Source organism: Drosophila subpulchrella, chromosome 3L (assembly GCF_014743375.2).
Source record: "Drosophila subpulchrella strain 33 F10 #4 breed RU33 chromosome 3L, RU_Dsub_v1.1 Primary Assembly, whole genome shotgun sequence".
NCBI lineage: Eukaryota > Metazoa > Arthropoda > Insecta > Diptera > Drosophilidae > Drosophila > Drosophila subpulchrella.
In genome coordinates, this window is record NC_050612.1 from 9704412 (window position 1) to 9721896 (window position 17485).

The following is a 17485-nucleotide window of genomic DNA, read 5'->3' on the forward strand; positions in this document are numbered from 1 at the left end:
CCCCAAATGCTCAGTTGATTTCGACTTTTCGGCGTGTTCGCTTTTCACTTCGGTTTTGGGGGCTTGTTCGCTTTTTGGGGCTCCACTGGCGCTGAGTGGATGATTTTATGCTGTATGCGCAGCGCACTTGACGGCAATTGTTGTCATTGTTTTAGTTGTGTGTGGAATCGGATGTTCGCTGTCTCCCTCGCACAGCGGTAAAATGTGTGTGTTCCGTTCAGTTTGCGCCGTTCATTGATTTCCTAATTAAGTTTATAATTAAAATTAATTGAAAAATTACTCGCATATGTATGTGCGCTGGCATGTACAGACATGTAAATTGGCTGACCGCGTGTGAAAGCCTATTAAATAAAATATGTTATGTACTTACAAGTTCCCTATGTACATTTGACTAATAAATTGCTTTGAATTCGAAAGCGAAATTGTGCCAAAAACATCAACATCAGCAGCTAAAGAGGTAATTAGAATAACAATAACGCAGAGACAGCTTTTTTAAATTGACGACTTCCTTGCGGCCGCCGTTGTGTTTATAATTAACGAAGTCTGCCGCGGCAATTATAATATTTATTCGTACAAAACGGCTATAAAAATTGTTTGAATAAAAAAAATTCCATTGGAAGTTCTGAAACCTCCTGGCTGCCAGGGTTGCCAACCGCCCGCACAGCCGTGGCCTTGGCGAGATCGCTACCTGTTCGAGCGTTTTACGACCCGAAAGAGTCGTAAATGTGGAAGAACTGTAAAAACGGCAATAAAACTTAACATTTATGCGCATTCCAGGTGGTCCTGCCAAACGCCCAACGATGTGGCAACCCTAGGCAAATGAACTGTTTTACCTGCCCAAAACGCACAACAACAATAACTAAAAAAGACAACTACAGGAACTTAGGAGAGAGCGGGCAGCACAACGGATAATTTAGTGGAATTTTCAAAAATAGCAAAGCCAGCAACAACGGCGGCAGCCATAATCCCCCAGCGAGAGCACAATAATCAAAGATTAAATCAGGTTTATATAGAAAGGGTTAGCATGGCGCAGGAAGAAATACACGTTTCCTAGCGCAGCAACAACTACAAACACCTACAACTGATTACACTCACACACGGAGCGGAAGACGAGAGAGAGCGCGAGAGGAATATTGTTCATGCGGGAAAGTTTATGTACTCCGAAATACCTGTTTATGCTATATGAAAGTTTATGAATGAAAAATAAAATCAAATGGAAAACAAAATTAAGGGAGTAATAATTTTCAAAGTCTTTGATGGACACACATATTATTGAATTAAAATAACTCTTTCATTAAAGGACACACATATTATTGAATTAAAATAACTCTTACATTAAAGGACCTCTATTTATGTGGTGCAAAATTCATGAAAATAAAAATACTTGTTCACGAACTGAGAGCACGAAAAGGACTTGCCATAAACACATTTACTGAGAGGGCAAGAGCATAAAGAGAGCAGCGACGCCGACAGAGGCAGCGGGAGAACATAAATCGCTGTCGCAGCGCTCGCTTGGATGTTTTTCGCTCATTTTGCTTTTCGAATTCGTTGCGGCAATGTCGTGTTTTCTCGCGGCGGTGAAAACACTCTGCAACAACTGTAACAACAACGATAAGATTTTCCGCTTTTCCGTATGGAAGCAGAAGCACTAGCGGCATTTGTTTTGAAAGTAAAGCAGAGGCTAGCGAGAAAAACGAAAATATAAAACAGAGGAAGCGGAAAAAGCAACGCCGCTGCCGACCGCGCCTCGCTCTCTGTGTGTGTGTGTGTTCGTGTGTCCGTGTCTGTGTCTGTGAGCCTACCGCCTGTCTGTGTGTAAGTGGGCGCGAACGTAAGGCCGAAAAGGAAGTGAAAATAGTGCAAAAAGGCCAAGTAATAATAATAATAATAAAATAGGCAAAAAGACAGGCCCCAAAAGAGACCAGACCAGTTTCAAAAAGCGCCTATTTCCAGGCTCTTTGCCGCACATGTATTAGTACGTGTGTGAGCGGCGGCAGCAGCAACAACAACAACAAATAGAAGCGACCACATACGTTGGAAAAGGCCTTTTTTCAAGGAGCGAAAGGCAGTGCGCGAGCGAGCAATAAGAATAATAAATTACACTTTGCTATAATAAGAAAAATTTATACATACATACATACACGTACGCGGGAGAGGCCCACACAGAAACACACATGTGTTTTTCCTGGCCGAGAGTGTGTGTGGAAAATTGTAATAAAATATGAACCGCAGAAGCAGCGGCAAAACGAGAAAAACGAGAGAAAATTTCGAAATATCGCATGTGCCATTTTAAGCTTTAAATAAATTATAACGTACAGTATTACCCAAAAAAAATAAAAGAGAAAAAAAAAAACGAAATATACAAAAAACAATTGAACAAAATGTCCTGCATATCGAGCAACTTTAGCTCCTTCTTCCTCAACTCGCTCAACGATCCTTCAGAGTTTTCCAAGTACTTGAGCAATGGCGAGCTCAAATGCACTAATTTCGAGGAATTTCAAGTGTTTGGCTGCGGCGCAGGCGCGCCGACGCAACAGCAGCAGCAGCTACAGCAGCAGCAACAACAACATCAGCAACAGTATTCCCACACACATTTACCCAATGGCAATCCAGCAGCAGTCGCAGCCTCAGCAGCGGACTTTCCCAATTACGAGGCAACGCAGGCGACGTCGCAGCGGGAAAACTCCTCCTCCGTTAACTCAGGTAGCTCCGTTAATCCCGCACACTATGCTTCCGCCGCCGCCGCCGCTGCTGCTGCTGCTGCCGCCTCTGCCAGCGTCGAGGCCGGCGCAGCAGCGGCTCCGACGTCGAATCCTGGCGTAGGAGCAGCCGGATCAACCCCCCTCACCGCCACCCCCCCGAGCAATCGCTGGCCCACAGCGGTGGCCACGCCCAATGGCCACCAGAGCACCACCGCCTCCCCGGGCGGTTCAGTGCCCCAGCACTTTGATGGATCCTTTGAGTTTATCAAATATCTGCGCCACTCCACGGATTTCACACCCACGTCAGCGGGCAGCGTCAGCGAAGGCAGCCCCTGCCCGGAAAAGCCAGGAAAACCGGGCATACCCGCAGGCACCACCCCACCACCGCCTGCCCAATCGCCTGTGGCCAGCGGTCTGCTCGATCTGGATACCAGCACCTCGCAGAAATCCCGCTCTGCCTCCCGCAAAGTGGCCGCTCTGTTGTCTTCCGTTTCGCGGGCTTCCAACAGTCTGGTGGACACCAGCACCTCCGCCCTGGATGTCTTCGATCACGATTCAAAGCAAACGATCTTTGACCTCCAGCACATGGCTTCCAATGGATCCTCCAATTCGAATGAATCCTCACTGGAGATGCTAGCATTTCCCAATTCGCACCTCAATGCCTCCAATTCGAACACCTCATCCGAGGGAGCGGCCTGCGGAAGTGCGGGCGAGTTTGGAGGTCTGTTAACCGGCGCCAGTTGCTCCTCCTCGACGGCTTCCTCATCCTCGCATGCCCCGAAACTCTTGGGTAGCTTTGTGATCAAGGAGAACTTCGAGGTGCATCCATCGCACAAGGTGGAGGAGGGCATCTTTCAGCATATGAACAAGCTGCCCTCGAAGAAGAAGGATACGCTGAAGCAGCTGGGAGTCCGTTTCACTGGCCAAATGACGCTGACGGACAAATCGATTGTGGTGGAGAACTTCATCAAGTTCTGCGAGGTGAGTTACGCTTCCCAAAATTACAAAAAGGGGTTGGGTCTCACAGGTTTTCGGGGTGTTAGCGATTCAAATTTCTCTGGCCCGAGTGTGTGTGAATATTTAAACGCTCTCCCACTTCCATATGCAATTTAAATATTTGCACATATGTACGAATTACGTATTTATTTGTAATGATGGTCGGGAGCAGGACGTTGTGGGGTCTAATTAGGGGTGGCCATGGGAACTACACTTCCGTTTTCCAACACATTTGCATCAGTTGTTGTTGAGAGACCTTCTAGGAAACTAAGTAATATAGTCTACATCGAAAAGGGGAGACAAATTGATTTATAATACTAAACATTTCGTAAATCTTTCGGTGAAGGCACTTGTATTCTTTTTTTTTTGTAGGTTTATAACGATCGTAAGTTTCGATTCGACACAAAACACGCGTAAAAATATTAATAAATGTATATAAACAGGGGGTCAATAGATAGTTACTTGATAACAGCAAACTACTGATAAGTAACTCAATTAAAGGCCTGTATTAAAGGTCAATCTATCATTGGTCTTATCTAACTGATATTATGTCACATTACTTTGATGATGTGGCGCACAAAAATAGGTATGTAGGGATTATTAGGTAATAATATTGTGTACTTTATAGATCTTATGAAATATGTATTTCTATCCTTACATTAAAATGTAAAACTATTCTCTGCAACAACTTCAATATATATATATATATAGTACATACAAATTGGGATATTCATAATATAAACATGCACCCTATCTATATCCTATATCACACACACTGGCGAACTTCCGCCCACATTCATACCCATACACGCATTTAGGATTCCGTTTGCCCCCCACTCACACAAATGTCATTATAAATTGTAATAACAGGAGCAGTGATGCCGGCGCCGCAGTCGGCGTCGACTGCAGCCAACCACAAATTCAGCATACAACTGTAATCATGTGTGCTCAATGTATGTATGTATGTATGCATATGTGTTTGGATTCTAAACACCTATACATGCGGGGGGAGTTAAATCCCCATTGCCACCCCACCACACCACCACCCGCACAAACACACACACGCAGACACGTTTGGCGCCCTTTTCAACACTATGGCAGTCAACCCCAAACACTCACCACGCTCATTACGCTCCGCTTTATCACACACACACACACAGACAGAGTCACATCTAGATTTGTTGGGCACCCATCGCACCACCCTACCCCCTCCCCCTCTACCCCAAACTCGCACACACACAAACGTTCACCAAACTATGTACAAAATGGCATTGATGGCATAATACAACAAAAGCAACAACAACTACTGTTGGGGGGAAAATTACGAAGGAGGCGAAACGAAGAGGAAGCTGAAACCCCCCACGTTATTACAACATTTTAGTTCTAAGATGCTCTCTTTTACCTACTTGGCTCCCTAACTCAAAATTGTTGAGTTCTCTCTCTGCGGTAGCTGCTCTCTCCTGGCTCCCACTTTCTCTCTGCCCGCCCCCCACGCTCTGCCCCTCTCCTTCCCCACATTCAAAACTTACTTGAAGGCTGAACTACCAAAGTGTGTGTGTAGTTGTGTATGTATGAGGTGTGGGTGTGGGCAACCCCCAAAAGCTTGCTATTGAGTAATTGTATGTTGCCCCTCCCCCCCTACCTCCTTCATCTGCTCGTCCTTCGGCGTCTTCTTCTTCTCCCTTAGATTCTTTGGCCTCCACTCCTTACTTTCATACATACAATCATCAAGTTACTTGGAGGGGGGGAGTGGGGTGACGTCGGACTGTCCGCTAGCTGCTTGGGCATGTCCTTTTCCTTTTCCGACTCTCTCGATTTCGGTGTGTTTGTGTGTATGTGTGCGTCTGTATTTTATCAACACATTTTATACATGTCTCTATCGGAGCAACCATTAGTACAGTAACGCTTGGTAAAAAGGAACCGAAGATTTATATTAAAAAAGTAAATCACTTTTATAAGGCTTTGTTCTTAACATGATATTAGAAAGTTGGAGATCCGATATCCATTTTCCATATCTATGTACATATATGTTCATAATACCCAAGTCTCAAAGGGTGCATTGTTCCCCGATTACTTCCATTTCTTTTTACAAAGGACGAAAGAAACATAAGTTTCGAGCATCTTACCTTTGTCCTTAACACATTGCACTGTAATAAGGTTTCAAATTCGGGAAACACTCGGGTTTCCATTCCATTTGCATTGTCCCAATTTACATCAAGGTAGGTACAATAGGTATCATAGGTACAATAAGGTCAAATTACCTATTCCTAAAAGGGTTGTAAAAAACAATTAAATATATAGTTAGTTTAAATAAAAAAAAAAAAAAGTTTTTAGAACTTTATTGTAGTTAAACCAAATTTAGTAATTGCTAATGGCGAATTCAACAATTAAAGGAATTTAAAAAGAATCTGACTTTAAAAATACCGAAACATACATAAGTGATCAAAAACTCTTCTTAAAGTTCAAGAACCAGAACAACTTTTTTTTTTAAAAACATTAGATATAAAGTTAGACAAGCTCTCATGAGCGAAAGAAGACTTATAAGATAAAAAGAATAATACCTTTAAAGGTGTTGGAGTTATGGAGGTTGGACTGTAAGTGAGGCTGTGGTTGTGTGAGTCGCCCAGCGGCAGCGTTGAAGGCTACTAAGTGCGCATGCAGTCAGCTCACCCACACAAGTGCACTCGGGTTTGCCCAACTTTGCGGCCCTATATGTGTGTGTGTGTGTGTAAAGGACAGCTTAGTGGAAGCGAGGATGAGAAATGGGGTGGGGCAGTGGGTGGTGAATGGGCGAAAAGGGGGTGGGGCTTGGGCAGGTACAATGTCTCGGCTTCGCACAATTTACGCGCACACACACTCACACTTAAACATACGTAGAAAAGCAGGCGCACATATGGGGCATTGATTATAATTTTAAATTATACATATGTATGCGGGCACATACCGATATAACTGTACTTGCCGCATATGATGACTATATACTGGATTTTAGATGTGTATATATGTGCATACATATGTACATATATGCAGGCGCACATATGTGTGTTTGTATAATTCTAACGCACACATCAAATATTTAGCTTTTGTGCAACGTTTTGTCGCCTTTTGGGGCCACACACACACGCGGCATTAAATTAGTGTGGGGTCTTTTTTTCCGGAATTTAGAGCGCATTTAGAACGGGTTTACCTTAATTAAAAAACCCCAAATTAGTTGCCTAATGAAAAGGTGGAAAACGGGTGGTGCTGAGAGCTGTGTAACCCCTTAACCCTTTTGCAAACCTGTTAAACGAGGAGCACACGCACCAAAGAGTGAAAGTGTGAAAATTTCCCCCACTCACACACATTAACGCACAGGCAACCCTCGCAAAAGGAATCAAAAAATCATGGCAGCAACAGTCAAACATTCAGCTTTTGTTGTTTCTCGCCACGCACAAGCAACACCCACAACAACAAGAGAAACATCAACGGCAGCAGCAACAACAACAACAAGAGCAGAAAGGAAAACAATTCACACTTGTCTCAATACAAACAACAACAAACCGCATCACACCACAGACAACAACCGCAATCCCGCCACACACACACATAAACAAACGCCCGAAACACTCGCAGACACCCGCACATTCACACTCACGTACACTACGTCACGCACAAACACAAACCATGTCTGCCAATAAGTTTGCAAAAAAAAGAGAAACAAACAAAAAAACAGAAAACAAAAAGCGAACACAAGGAGACGCAATGAAAACAGAAACGGAAAACAGCAGCGAAAGCAAGAACAAAATACCGCAACACATTGCCACTGCTTTCATTCTTCTTTTCCTGGTTCTGTTTGTTTCTCTTTTTATACCCGTTACTCGTAGAGTAAAAGGGTATACTAGATTCGTCGGAAAGTATGTAACAGGCAGAAGGAAGCGTTTCCGACCCCATAAAGTATATATATTCTTGATCAGGATCACTAGCCGAGTCGATCTAGCCATGTCCGTCTGTCCGTCTGTCCGTCTGTCCGTCTGTCCGTATGAACGCTGAGATCTTGGAAACTATAAGAGTTACAATACTGGGATTAGGCATGCAGATTCCTGAGATTCCTGCGCAGCGCAAGTTTGTTTCAAAAGAGTGCCACGCCCACTCTAACGCCCACAAACCGCCCAAAACTGTGGCTCCTACAGTTTTGATGCTAGAACAAAAATTTTAACTGAAATGTATTGTTCTCATCAATACCTACCGACTGACCTAAAAAAAGTTTGCCACGCCCACTTTAACGCCCACAAACCGCCCACAAACTTCAAAAAATCATAAATATGAACGCGGATATCTCGGAAAATATCAAAGATAGAGAAACGAGATTTCAGATTTAGATTCCGTAGGCTTGAGCGCAGCGCAAGTTTATTACGCGAATATGCCACGCCCACTCCAACGCCCACAAACCGCCCAAGTCTGTGGCGCCCACAATTTTCATGGTAGATAAAAAATTTAAACTGAAATGTATTGGTCTCGTCAATACCTATCGATTGATTTAAAAAAAACTTTGCCACGCCCACTCTAACGCCCACAACGCTTAAATCTGTCTACCGCCGGTAGGTGGCGCATTTGCTGCTTGCATATCTCCATTTTCCTTTGGTCCCTTTAGCTGAGTAACGGGTATCTGATAGTCGAGGTACTCGACTATAGCGTTCTTCCTTGTTTTTTATATATTTGTACCCGTTAGTGGAAGTAACTAGGGTATATTGTAATTAGGAAAGATGTACCCCGATAATATGTAGATCAGTCGGTTTGAAAACTTTAATCTATAATAGATCTTCAAGAATGATAGAAACACTTTAAAGGACCACTTTCATAGGTTATTAAGCTTGTTTACCATCACGGTTACTTTTATTTAAACTATCCTGATTATCATGATAGATAGATTTTTAGATAGTAATTTTACTAGGTTGTATCTATCCAATTAAAAACAATCACGTTCAAAACAGACAAACAGAATCAAAAAAGTTTCATATCCTTGGAGTTTACCCCAAAAAGTAGGCAACAAAATATGAAAAATGGGGTTAGATTCTACATTTTTAACCTCGAAGTCTTAATAAGCCGTACTTTTTTGAAATATACCTAAAATCAATTATACAACTAACTAACTTATTATATTTAGCTTAATAAAATGTTGTATTGTTGGAATCAAATAATACTCCCCTTTAAATGTATAATGATAACGAATGGGTTTTATAATAAAACTTGTATTTCCTTTAATAATACAGGGTGTCTTAAAGTTGGTAGTTCGTAAAGAAATGTTTTTTTTTGTGCTTTTTGACTGTGAAACAGTTGAGTGGCCATGGGCGTGGGCAGGGGGCTCGCAGTCGTACCACTTGGCCCGTCGGCTTGACAGCAGCAACAGTGCGGCACTAGCCCCCAAAAACCACCGTGGACCCCCCTGGACCCCAAATGCCCCCGCATAGTTGCTTGTTAATGAGACACCTGGAGAAGTGGCCAGGTGTCGGCTGCCTGTCAGCGCTGAAAAAGGGGGGAGAACAAAAAATGAAGTGATTGTGGAGTGGCTGCTGGATGGATGTCAGGAGTTTAAAGTTCTCGCTTACTATTCCCCAAAAAAGCAAGATGGCACGTCACTCCTTTTTGCTCTATTGATTTTTAACATAATCAAAACCCAAAATGTATGCAGACTCACATACACATACATACAGAAGGACATACAGGAGCTCAGTCAGCAATTCGCATGTGTGAGAGGACCTTTCTGGGGGTGGGTGGGTGTTTGGTTGGGTGGCTGGCAACCCTGGGTGGGTTGGTTGGGAAACCCTGATTATGAGGATGTTGATAAGTTCCGACGACGAACGGAACTGAACTCTCTGCTCTGCCGAAGACTCGCACTCACACACTCGCATCCATTAAGCCGCTGCCTGCGCCTACCATCCACACACACACACGCACACACACTCGCCAAACACAGACGCTCAGAAACACACACACACATACACTAACATGCACACAGGGGCTTTCATGGTAACCCTTTGAAAAAGGGGGGCCTTTGCAAATAACCCCCCCTTTTTGGGGAAAATGGCTTCATTGAAAATGTTGTTTGCTTTTCTATTTGGGTTTGCTTTGCTGCCTTTTCTGCTTCCTTTTTGCGCTTCGCCCTATTCTATATTTTTACACTATAAAATATACATTGTAAGGGTGTGAGTGAGTGTGTGTGTGGGTTAGTGTCTGTATGTGTGTGGAGCTTTTGCTTTGGCATGTTATTCAGACCCATTTGCCCCACCAGCCTCCCCCTTTTCCACCACCCCCACCCATCGTCCTTTTGCAAGTTTTTGGCTTTTGTGTAAAATTTTCGTTTTAAACTTTTGCGTTGTACACGAATTATAAGTTTTGATTAGTAGTGGGCAAAGTTTTCGCTCGCATGTGTATGGGTTTTTGGGGGTGGGTGGGATGGTTAGTACGTTTTTGGTTTTTCCTGAAAATATACATATATTATATGTATATATGGGGTACATTATGTAAAGCAAATACATATGTGCAGTCATAGAATTTGACGTCAATGAATACACACATATACGTACATTTACGTGGAAAAACAGCCTAAAAGTCGAGAAAATTATGCTAAAACGTGGTGGAATGGGGTGGTGGCTTCTAACATGAAAGGTGTAAGCTGGTTTAAAACTAATGGAAGGGTGGTTTTGGGGGAGGGGCTGTTACCAACCAGTAAAACCGGTATGTCTGGAAAATTACTTTCCAACAAGAGTTGAATTTCTAATTTAATTTTTCGGAAATTAAATTGCATTTCTATTTGGTTGTTTGGTTTCTGTAAATTCTATGTCTATGCTTAAGATGTGATAATGGACTTTGCAGAACCATTAGGATTTTGAATCTACTTACTTTATAACACTTCTTTTTACCCGATTAAAACGATTTAAAACGATTTTTTCAAATTATCTGGAAACATACCATGCCACGTACTAAGTTTCCTCTTTTTTTTAACTATCCCCAACAGGAATACGATATCAAGGACCACAGACCATGGCTGTCGCTGAATCAGTGCGGTCTGAATAAGCCCGAGCAGATCAAATTCGCTCGATATTTGGGCCAGGGACTGCCGACGTTCACGCTCTTCTGCATTTATAGCAATTTTAAGAATCTGTTCTGCACCAAACGCACGGAAATGTGAGTATCATCCTTACATCCTCCCCCTTTCCCCGATAATTGAATATCCTGCCGAACTTGGAGTAGCCTAAAAGCATGCTATTATAATTGATGAATGTCCTTTTTTTGTAGCTACACGAAGGACGGCTACAATCTGCCTTATATACTCGACAAAACCAAGCGCTTCCTGGCCAACACAACAGCTGGTAAGTGGAATCTATATCTAAATATAGATGTAGATATACCCCCCCAAAGACCCCCAACCATCCCTGATTCCCGTGTAGTGCAAATGCAGCAGCAGGCATCATCAACCAAAAATGTATTCATGCAGAGGAAAATTAATAAAAAAAAAAATAAAAAAACGAGACTGAAAGTCGAGAGGCGAATGTGCTAAATTTTAAAAATACACTCGAAACTAGAAGTGCTTACATTCATTTTTATGATTTTTCTACTTTGCACTTCTCATTTCTATTTCTATTTCGTGCACTTTCCGTTTTTTTTTTCTATAAAAAAATTACGACAGAAACTACCTACAATTTGGCCTGCCTATTTTTGCAAAATTTTGTAAAATAATCAATTTTAGTCTGCGCGCGCTCAAAAAAAAAAACAAGGAAAACAATTTTTAATTTTTGACTTCAATTTGTTTGTGTTTCCTCTTTCTTCTTCTTTTTCCAAACGCATACGCTTTCAATCACTAGGCGACAATACCAACAACAACATCACCAACAACACCAGTAACAAGACCAACAACAACACCAGTACAACAACAACATCCACACCAGTCAAACAGACACCACAACAGCAACAGCAATCCGAAGCGGAACTGCTGCTGGCACCCAACTCACCTGCAACACCGAAACTCGCAACAGCAGCAGCAACGGCGGCGGCAACAGCAACACCAGCAGCAACATCGGTAGTGGGAGGAGCAGGAGCCACGCCCACACAGACACCGCTACCACGCACAAGGCCTGCCACGCCTACAATGCCGGCAGGAGCAGCAGCTGGAACGCCCACCACCCCACAGCAGCAACAGCAGCAGCAGCAACAACAACAACAGCACCTGCAACATCAACAACAACAGCAGCAGCAGCAACATCAACAGCATTTGTTGCAACATTCGCATCCTACGCACCCACATCCGCATGCCCAGCACTCGCATCCGCACACGCTAGCCCACGCACATCCGCACCACTTGCAGCCCGGAACGCCAACGCGCAGCTCGCATCCCCAGCTGCCCCATCCGCATCACTATCCACCATCGCCTCATCCACATCCGCACCATCAGGCAGGCCATCATGGCCATCCGCATGCCCATCACTTTGCCTACGGCCATGGTCATCCGCATCCGCAGCAGCATCATCCGCACTACTATCCGCATCCGCACTCGCATGTCCAGCATATGGCGGCCATGGGATATCCGGGGCCACCGCAGGGCGCACAGCAGGCAGCTGGAGGAGGAGGTGGTGCAGCTGGAGCTGGAGCAACAGGAGGCGCAGGATCCGCAGGAGGAGGCGGCGGAGGATTGCCGCCCACGGCCATGTGAGATTGGGGTCGGCGTGGCGCCAAGGACAGCGGTGGTGGCGCCACCTGTTGACACGCATAGGCAGGCTGTTGCAGAAGGACATGGCAAAGGATTCAGGATTCAGGATTACAGCTCATCCCCCATCATCATCAACATCATCACCATCATCCTACCATCCTGTCCTAGTTTATAGTTTTCCGTTGATGTGCATCGTCATACAAATATTTTTTAATGTGCTCCTCGTTTTTAGTTTATGTTTCGTTTATTTTAGACTAATTTTACACAAGCTTTTTGCCAAATTTTTATAAAACTATGCAAATTTTGTATTACGTTTGACGACGATATAATGAAATTGTTGGACAACGATCGATCATTACCCCAAAACTATGCAATGTTATTCCTTGAAAAGAGATTATTACATTTACACACAACCACACACACATACACATCACACTTTTACACACTCACCAACACAAACACACGCGATTATAGAAAATCATGCTAATGCTATTTAATATGGTAATATATAAATATATATTTTAGTAAGCCAAGAACAAATGATATGTATGTTAATGTAAAACCAATCCTAACTAAACAACATACAATATATACATATACATATATATATGGAAATTGTTTGCGAACCCAGAAAATATATATAACACACCTAGCAAGAAGCGATTGGAAGAAAATCGATTTTGATTGTTGTTTTTACTTGAGATTTATTGCCTGCGTCGCGCCTCTGCATTTGCGCTAAGTCAATTAATGAAAGAGGAAAACTTTCCTTCTCTGCGGGTTTCCAATTAAAAAGCGATTGCAATGATGCAATGAATGGTCATTGTAGATTTTGTTCACCTTGGGGCTATTTAAACATCGATCATCCCGAGCCAAGAACATCAAGAGATGCAAAAAAAAAAGACATGGAATATGTATTTGAAACAATTGAAAACCTAATACTTGTGATTTTTTCTAGCTTATTGTTAAGTTAGTATTTTATTGGTTTATATTTTTCAAAATTGGTTCTAAGCTCGCGGCTGGTCTTCAAACATGCTTGGAATATGGCTTCCTGAGTGTGTTGGCATTACGATTCTCTACTTTTAGACCTCAAGAACATGGCGGCGGCCAACGATGGCTCCCTGGAGTTCGCCAGCGGCAGCGGCGGCAGCAGCAGCAACAGCAACACGAGCAGCAGCAACACGAACATCGGCAGCAACAGCAACAGCAGCAGCAGCGGCAGCAGCAATCCAGTGGCAGGAACGGGGATCAATCCCAATACTATGCCAGCGGGTTATGCGACATCCTCGACGGCACAGCAGCAACAGCAGCAGCACCAGATGGCCATGGATCCGCGTTATGGATGTGGGGCACCACCGGCTCTTTTGCCTCCGCCTCCGATTCCAGCCTTGGGACCACCGCCCAGATCCCTGGAGCAGCTCATCATCTACGAGAACTTCGACGTGCACGAAACGCACCGGATCGAGGATGGGGTTTGCACTCATATTAGCCGCCTGCCGCCCAAGAAGCAGGAGCTATTGAAACAGTTCGGTATACAGAGTAGTAGCCAGCATTGTCTGAGCAATTATGAAAAGTACATACTCATCGAAAACTTCATCAAGTTTTGCAATGTGAGCAAAAGTGTATCGAAAGCAGTTATCAGGAGGCACCAATTGTAGTCTAGCGGAGATTTGTTCTTTGGCCCAACCCCCTCAATTGGCGTTCGAAACATTGGCACACCATCTATGTAGATATCTAAATTGCATCCTCATCAATATTAAAAAGAGCAATGAACAAAACTCTAGCTCGTTCTGAGAGTGTAAAATGATCTTAACGTGTTTTATCATTTCTTTTCTCCTCGTATTTCTGTTTGTATACTTGTATTTCAATAGGAATATCAGATATCCGATCATCGACCCTTTTTGGACTTCCACGAGAGCGCTTTATCCAAATGTGAACAACTTAAATTTGTACGATATCTGGGCCAGGGGCTATCCAATCTGACGCTAAACAAGATCTATGTGGCCTTCAAGGAGCTGCTGGGCAATGGAAGGCCCGAAAAGTGAGTCCTTGAATGGTTTTGTAAAGAAAATGTGCCTAATCTTAAGATTTTTCTTATAGAACTAGCATGGAGGGTTATAACTTAGACACTCTTTTGAAGAAGAAACGGAAGAATCTTTATAATCGCATGCATGCTGCTGGTAAGAATGTTATAGACTAAAATAAAAATATGCTATCTATAATATAATATATTATATAATAATGATATATGATAATAATTTATTATATATATTATATTATATAATAATGATATATGATAATAATTTATTATATATATTATATTATATAATAATAATATATATGATAGCATATAACATAAAATAAAATTTAAGTTTTGATATTTTATGGACAAAAGACATAATACTCCTCTTCCATTACAGCCCCCAGCATTGATCTTACTGCCTATGAATCGGCCCAGCATAATCCCCAAGCACACCTGCCCACGCCACGCCCCCATCACGCCTTCGCCGCCCTAAATGCGGCCACGCAGCGCAGCGAAGTATGCAACGAATTGACGCACACGGGTTTGCAGTACAGTTACGCCGGACCCCGGTAAAAACTGCCCATAACCATGGCCCACAAAACCCCATCCAAAAACTGCAATCCCCATCATCAGATGAGAACCGAACCCCTATACATATACATATACTTCTTCCTGGAACTGGACCAGTAACTGTTGTGTCTTCGAAACATAAAAAGAAAGTAATTTAATCGCCGCGAGCGAATCCATTGAAAACTAAGTGCTAAATTTAAAGGGGGATCAATCAGAGGTGCCCCAAACCCCCGAGATGAAAAAAAACGAGACACTAGTAAAATTAGCCTAAATGTTAACAAAATTAAACTTAAATCGAATGAAATTCAATTAAGCCAACCAGAAATCAACACGCAACAGGCAGGAGAAAGATTAGTTTAAGCCAAAAAAAAACCCAGATATTTATACGCAAGGTAAACCGTATACAACATATACATATTACGAGTATATACACACATAAATATATATTTCTGTAGTTGCCATAGCGCTTAGGGTGCAGCACACTTCCACATGGCCAAATCCTGGCCAGAACTATATACAAACCATATTAGCTTCGGTTTCCTTCCAGCCATATCCCCATAAAAAGAAACCCAATGTCCCATTGAGCCGCATTAGTAGTAGCCTCTAAATGATAAGTGAAAAACACCAAAATTAAACATGAAAAACTAAATCAAAGACCTCCCAATGAAAGTTCCCTAAATACGCATACTAAGTAACTTGTAGAGCCTAGTTCTTAAGATGAAAGACAAATTTTTAGCATAGAACCGTCGAGCGGCGCACAGACGATTAACAAACTAAATATTCCTATATACAATATACATATTATATACAACAAGCAGCATCAAATTCAAAGTGAATATACATATACGCAAAAATCAAATGCAGAGGCAGAAATACAACCATACAAAAAAACATAGCAATTGTAAATGATATATACCAAATATATTCTATACGAGCAAAGGCAAAACCAAAAAACCACTCCAGTCGTTTTCTTTACGTACCGAAACTGTTTATTCTTTGCGTTCTATTTAAATTTCTCACTATAGGTATTTAGGTATATTTAGCTTAACACGCAGATGTGCGTACGATTAACTGGCAGAGAGCAGGATGTATTGATTGTAAAAACTAAAGTACAGTACAAAGGCAGTTTCACCTAACTACTAAAGAGCAATGTTAAATGGCTCTCCTCCTCCATCTCCTCGACGCAATCTCTGAACATTTCTTTTCGGTTTTATTTCTGAAATCGCAGCAATTTGTAATTGCCCATTGGGAGATATATAGATGTATATACTTTAAATGCCTAGTTGGTCTCCTTCTTGCGCTGCGCCTGCTCGCGATCCAGCGCCCTCTGCTTGGCCTTCTCGTAGATGGGCATCAACTGGCCGGTCTCGCCCAGCATCTTCAGCAGCTCCACGATGAAGGGCAAGTAGTTGTGCTTGCGCCGCACATTCTCCACCTTGTAGCGCTTCTTCTTTTGGATCTCATACTGGATGTAGGTGCGCAAACTGCTGATCTCGGTCTGGCGGTCCTCCTCGGTGTCCATGGCATTGGGGGCCGGATTGAGCAGCTTGTCGATCTGCTGCTCGTAGATGCGTTGTCTGTCCGAGATCAGGGCCATTAGGTTGAAGTGGATCTCGCCGTCGCTGTAGCGCTGCATGCGCTTCTCAATAATCGGACGCACCACATCGATCCAGTTCTGCTCCGGCTTGATCTCACCCAGATCAATGGGTCCCTCGCGCAGGCCATCCAGCTCGTACAGCCGGCCGCCAATGGGCATGTAGCCCACAAAGTGGTAGACATCCTCGTCCTTGTTCTGGTTCTTCATGTCCAGCTCGAAGAGCGTCTGGCGGGCAAAGGAGTTGTGCACCGTGCGGATCTGGCTGGCGTTGCTCAGGGTCAATCCCTTGTTGTAGGGATCGAAGCACTGGCAGAACTCCTTGAAGTTGGTCAGGGTCTCGCCCAGCTTGATGTCCTCGTGCTCCAGGTTCATCAGCAGGCTCAGGATCGCCTGGGTGGCGCAGGCATTGTTGATCACCTGCTTGGCAAAGAAGATGTTCTCCCGATCCAGGACCACTTTGCCAGCGGGCTCATCCTCCTGCACCCACTTGAACAGGAAGATGAGGCCATGGATGGGCTCCAGATTCTTGAAGGACTCGCTGTCCAGGCTCCAAATCTCCTCCACCTGGGCGCCATCGCAGCCTGTTTGCAAGGATTCACAATCATTAGTTTTTTACCACAATCCATTTGCCGGCGTCGCTGACAAAGCGCGCCAATAACTCACCGAATTCGCGAATCAGCTCCGTGAACACGCCGGGATCGGATTCGATGAGACACCAATTACCAGCACCGTCACCCATTTTTCTTGCAATCACTTAATTATCTTTCTTCTGTAGATTTAACCAAAAAAAAAATGCTTTTACTGCACAGTACGAAATTTTATGTCAACTCACACAGAGGCACAAGGCTTGCCAGATCTAAACAAAACCCACCGATCTGGCCACCTGTCTCGCCAGCCCTGGCTATAAAGTCTGGCAA

General features: G+C 43.4%; 2 protein-coding genes across 4 annotated transcripts; one reads left to right on the top strand and one right to left on the bottom strand.

The window, feature by feature from the left end:
• The first annotated feature begins 33 nt into the window (after positions 1-33).
• Positions 34-15218, top strand: LOC119555710. Of its 3 annotated transcripts, XM_037867386.1 has the most exons (8): positions 34-457; positions 778-3683; positions 10693-10862; positions 10974-11047; positions 13465-13988; positions 14250-14419; positions 14479-14558; positions 14799-15218. In XM_037867386.1, exons 2-8 carry the CDS (start codon positions 2382-2384, stop codon positions 14972-14974), a joined length of 2496 nt encoding a protein of 831 aa, XP_037723314.1. In that variant the 5' UTR covers positions 34-457; positions 778-2381; the 3' UTR covers positions 14975-15218. The 3 variants fall into 3 exon arrangements, 2 of the variants coding, with proteins under 2 accessions (XP_037723314.1, XP_037723315.1); XR_005219915.1 differs by lacking the exon at positions 14799-15218 and having other exon boundaries at positions 13465-13903; XM_037867387.1 differs by lacking the exons at positions 13465-13988; positions 14250-14419; positions 14479-14558; positions 14799-15218 and adding an exon at positions 11540-13059 and having other exon boundaries at positions 35-457.
• A 716-nt stretch (positions 15219-15934) lies between these two features.
• LOC119555711 (ubiquitin carboxyl-terminal hydrolase isozyme L5) lies at positions 15935-17409 on the bottom strand. Its single transcript, XM_037867389.1, has 2 exons — positions 17232-17409; positions 15935-17149 (listed from the first exon to the last, which is right to left on the bottom strand). The coding sequence occupies exons 1-2, from the start codon at positions 17305-17307 to the stop codon at positions 16251-16253; spliced, it is 975 nt and encodes a 324-aa protein (XP_037723317.1). The 5' UTR covers positions 17308-17409; the 3' UTR covers positions 15935-16250.
• Positions 17410-17485: the final 76 nt, after the last annotated feature.

Excerpts from the sequence above, each read along its gene's own strand:
- LOC119555710 (XM_037867386.1), top strand. The coding sequence starts at position 2,382 with ATGTCCTGCATATCGAGCAACTTTAGCTCCTTCTTCCTCAACTCGCTC. Across the intron at positions 10,863-10,973 it reads TGCACCAAACGCACGGAAAT|CTACACGAAGGACGGCTACA; the intron begins GTGAGTATCATC and ends CTTTTTTTGTAG. Across the intron at positions 14,420-14,478 it reads GGCAATGGAAGGCCCGAAAA|AACTAGCATGGAGGGTTATA; the intron begins GTGAGTCCTTGA and ends TTTTTCTTATAG.
- LOC119555711 (XM_037867389.1), bottom strand. The coding sequence starts at position 17,307 with ATGGGTGACGGTGCTGGTAATTGGTGTCTCATCGAATCCGATCCCGGC. Across the intron at positions 17,150-17,231 it reads GGAGCTGATTCGCGAATTCG|GCTGCGATGGCGCCCAGGTG; the intron begins GTGAGTTATTGG and ends CCTTGCAAACAG.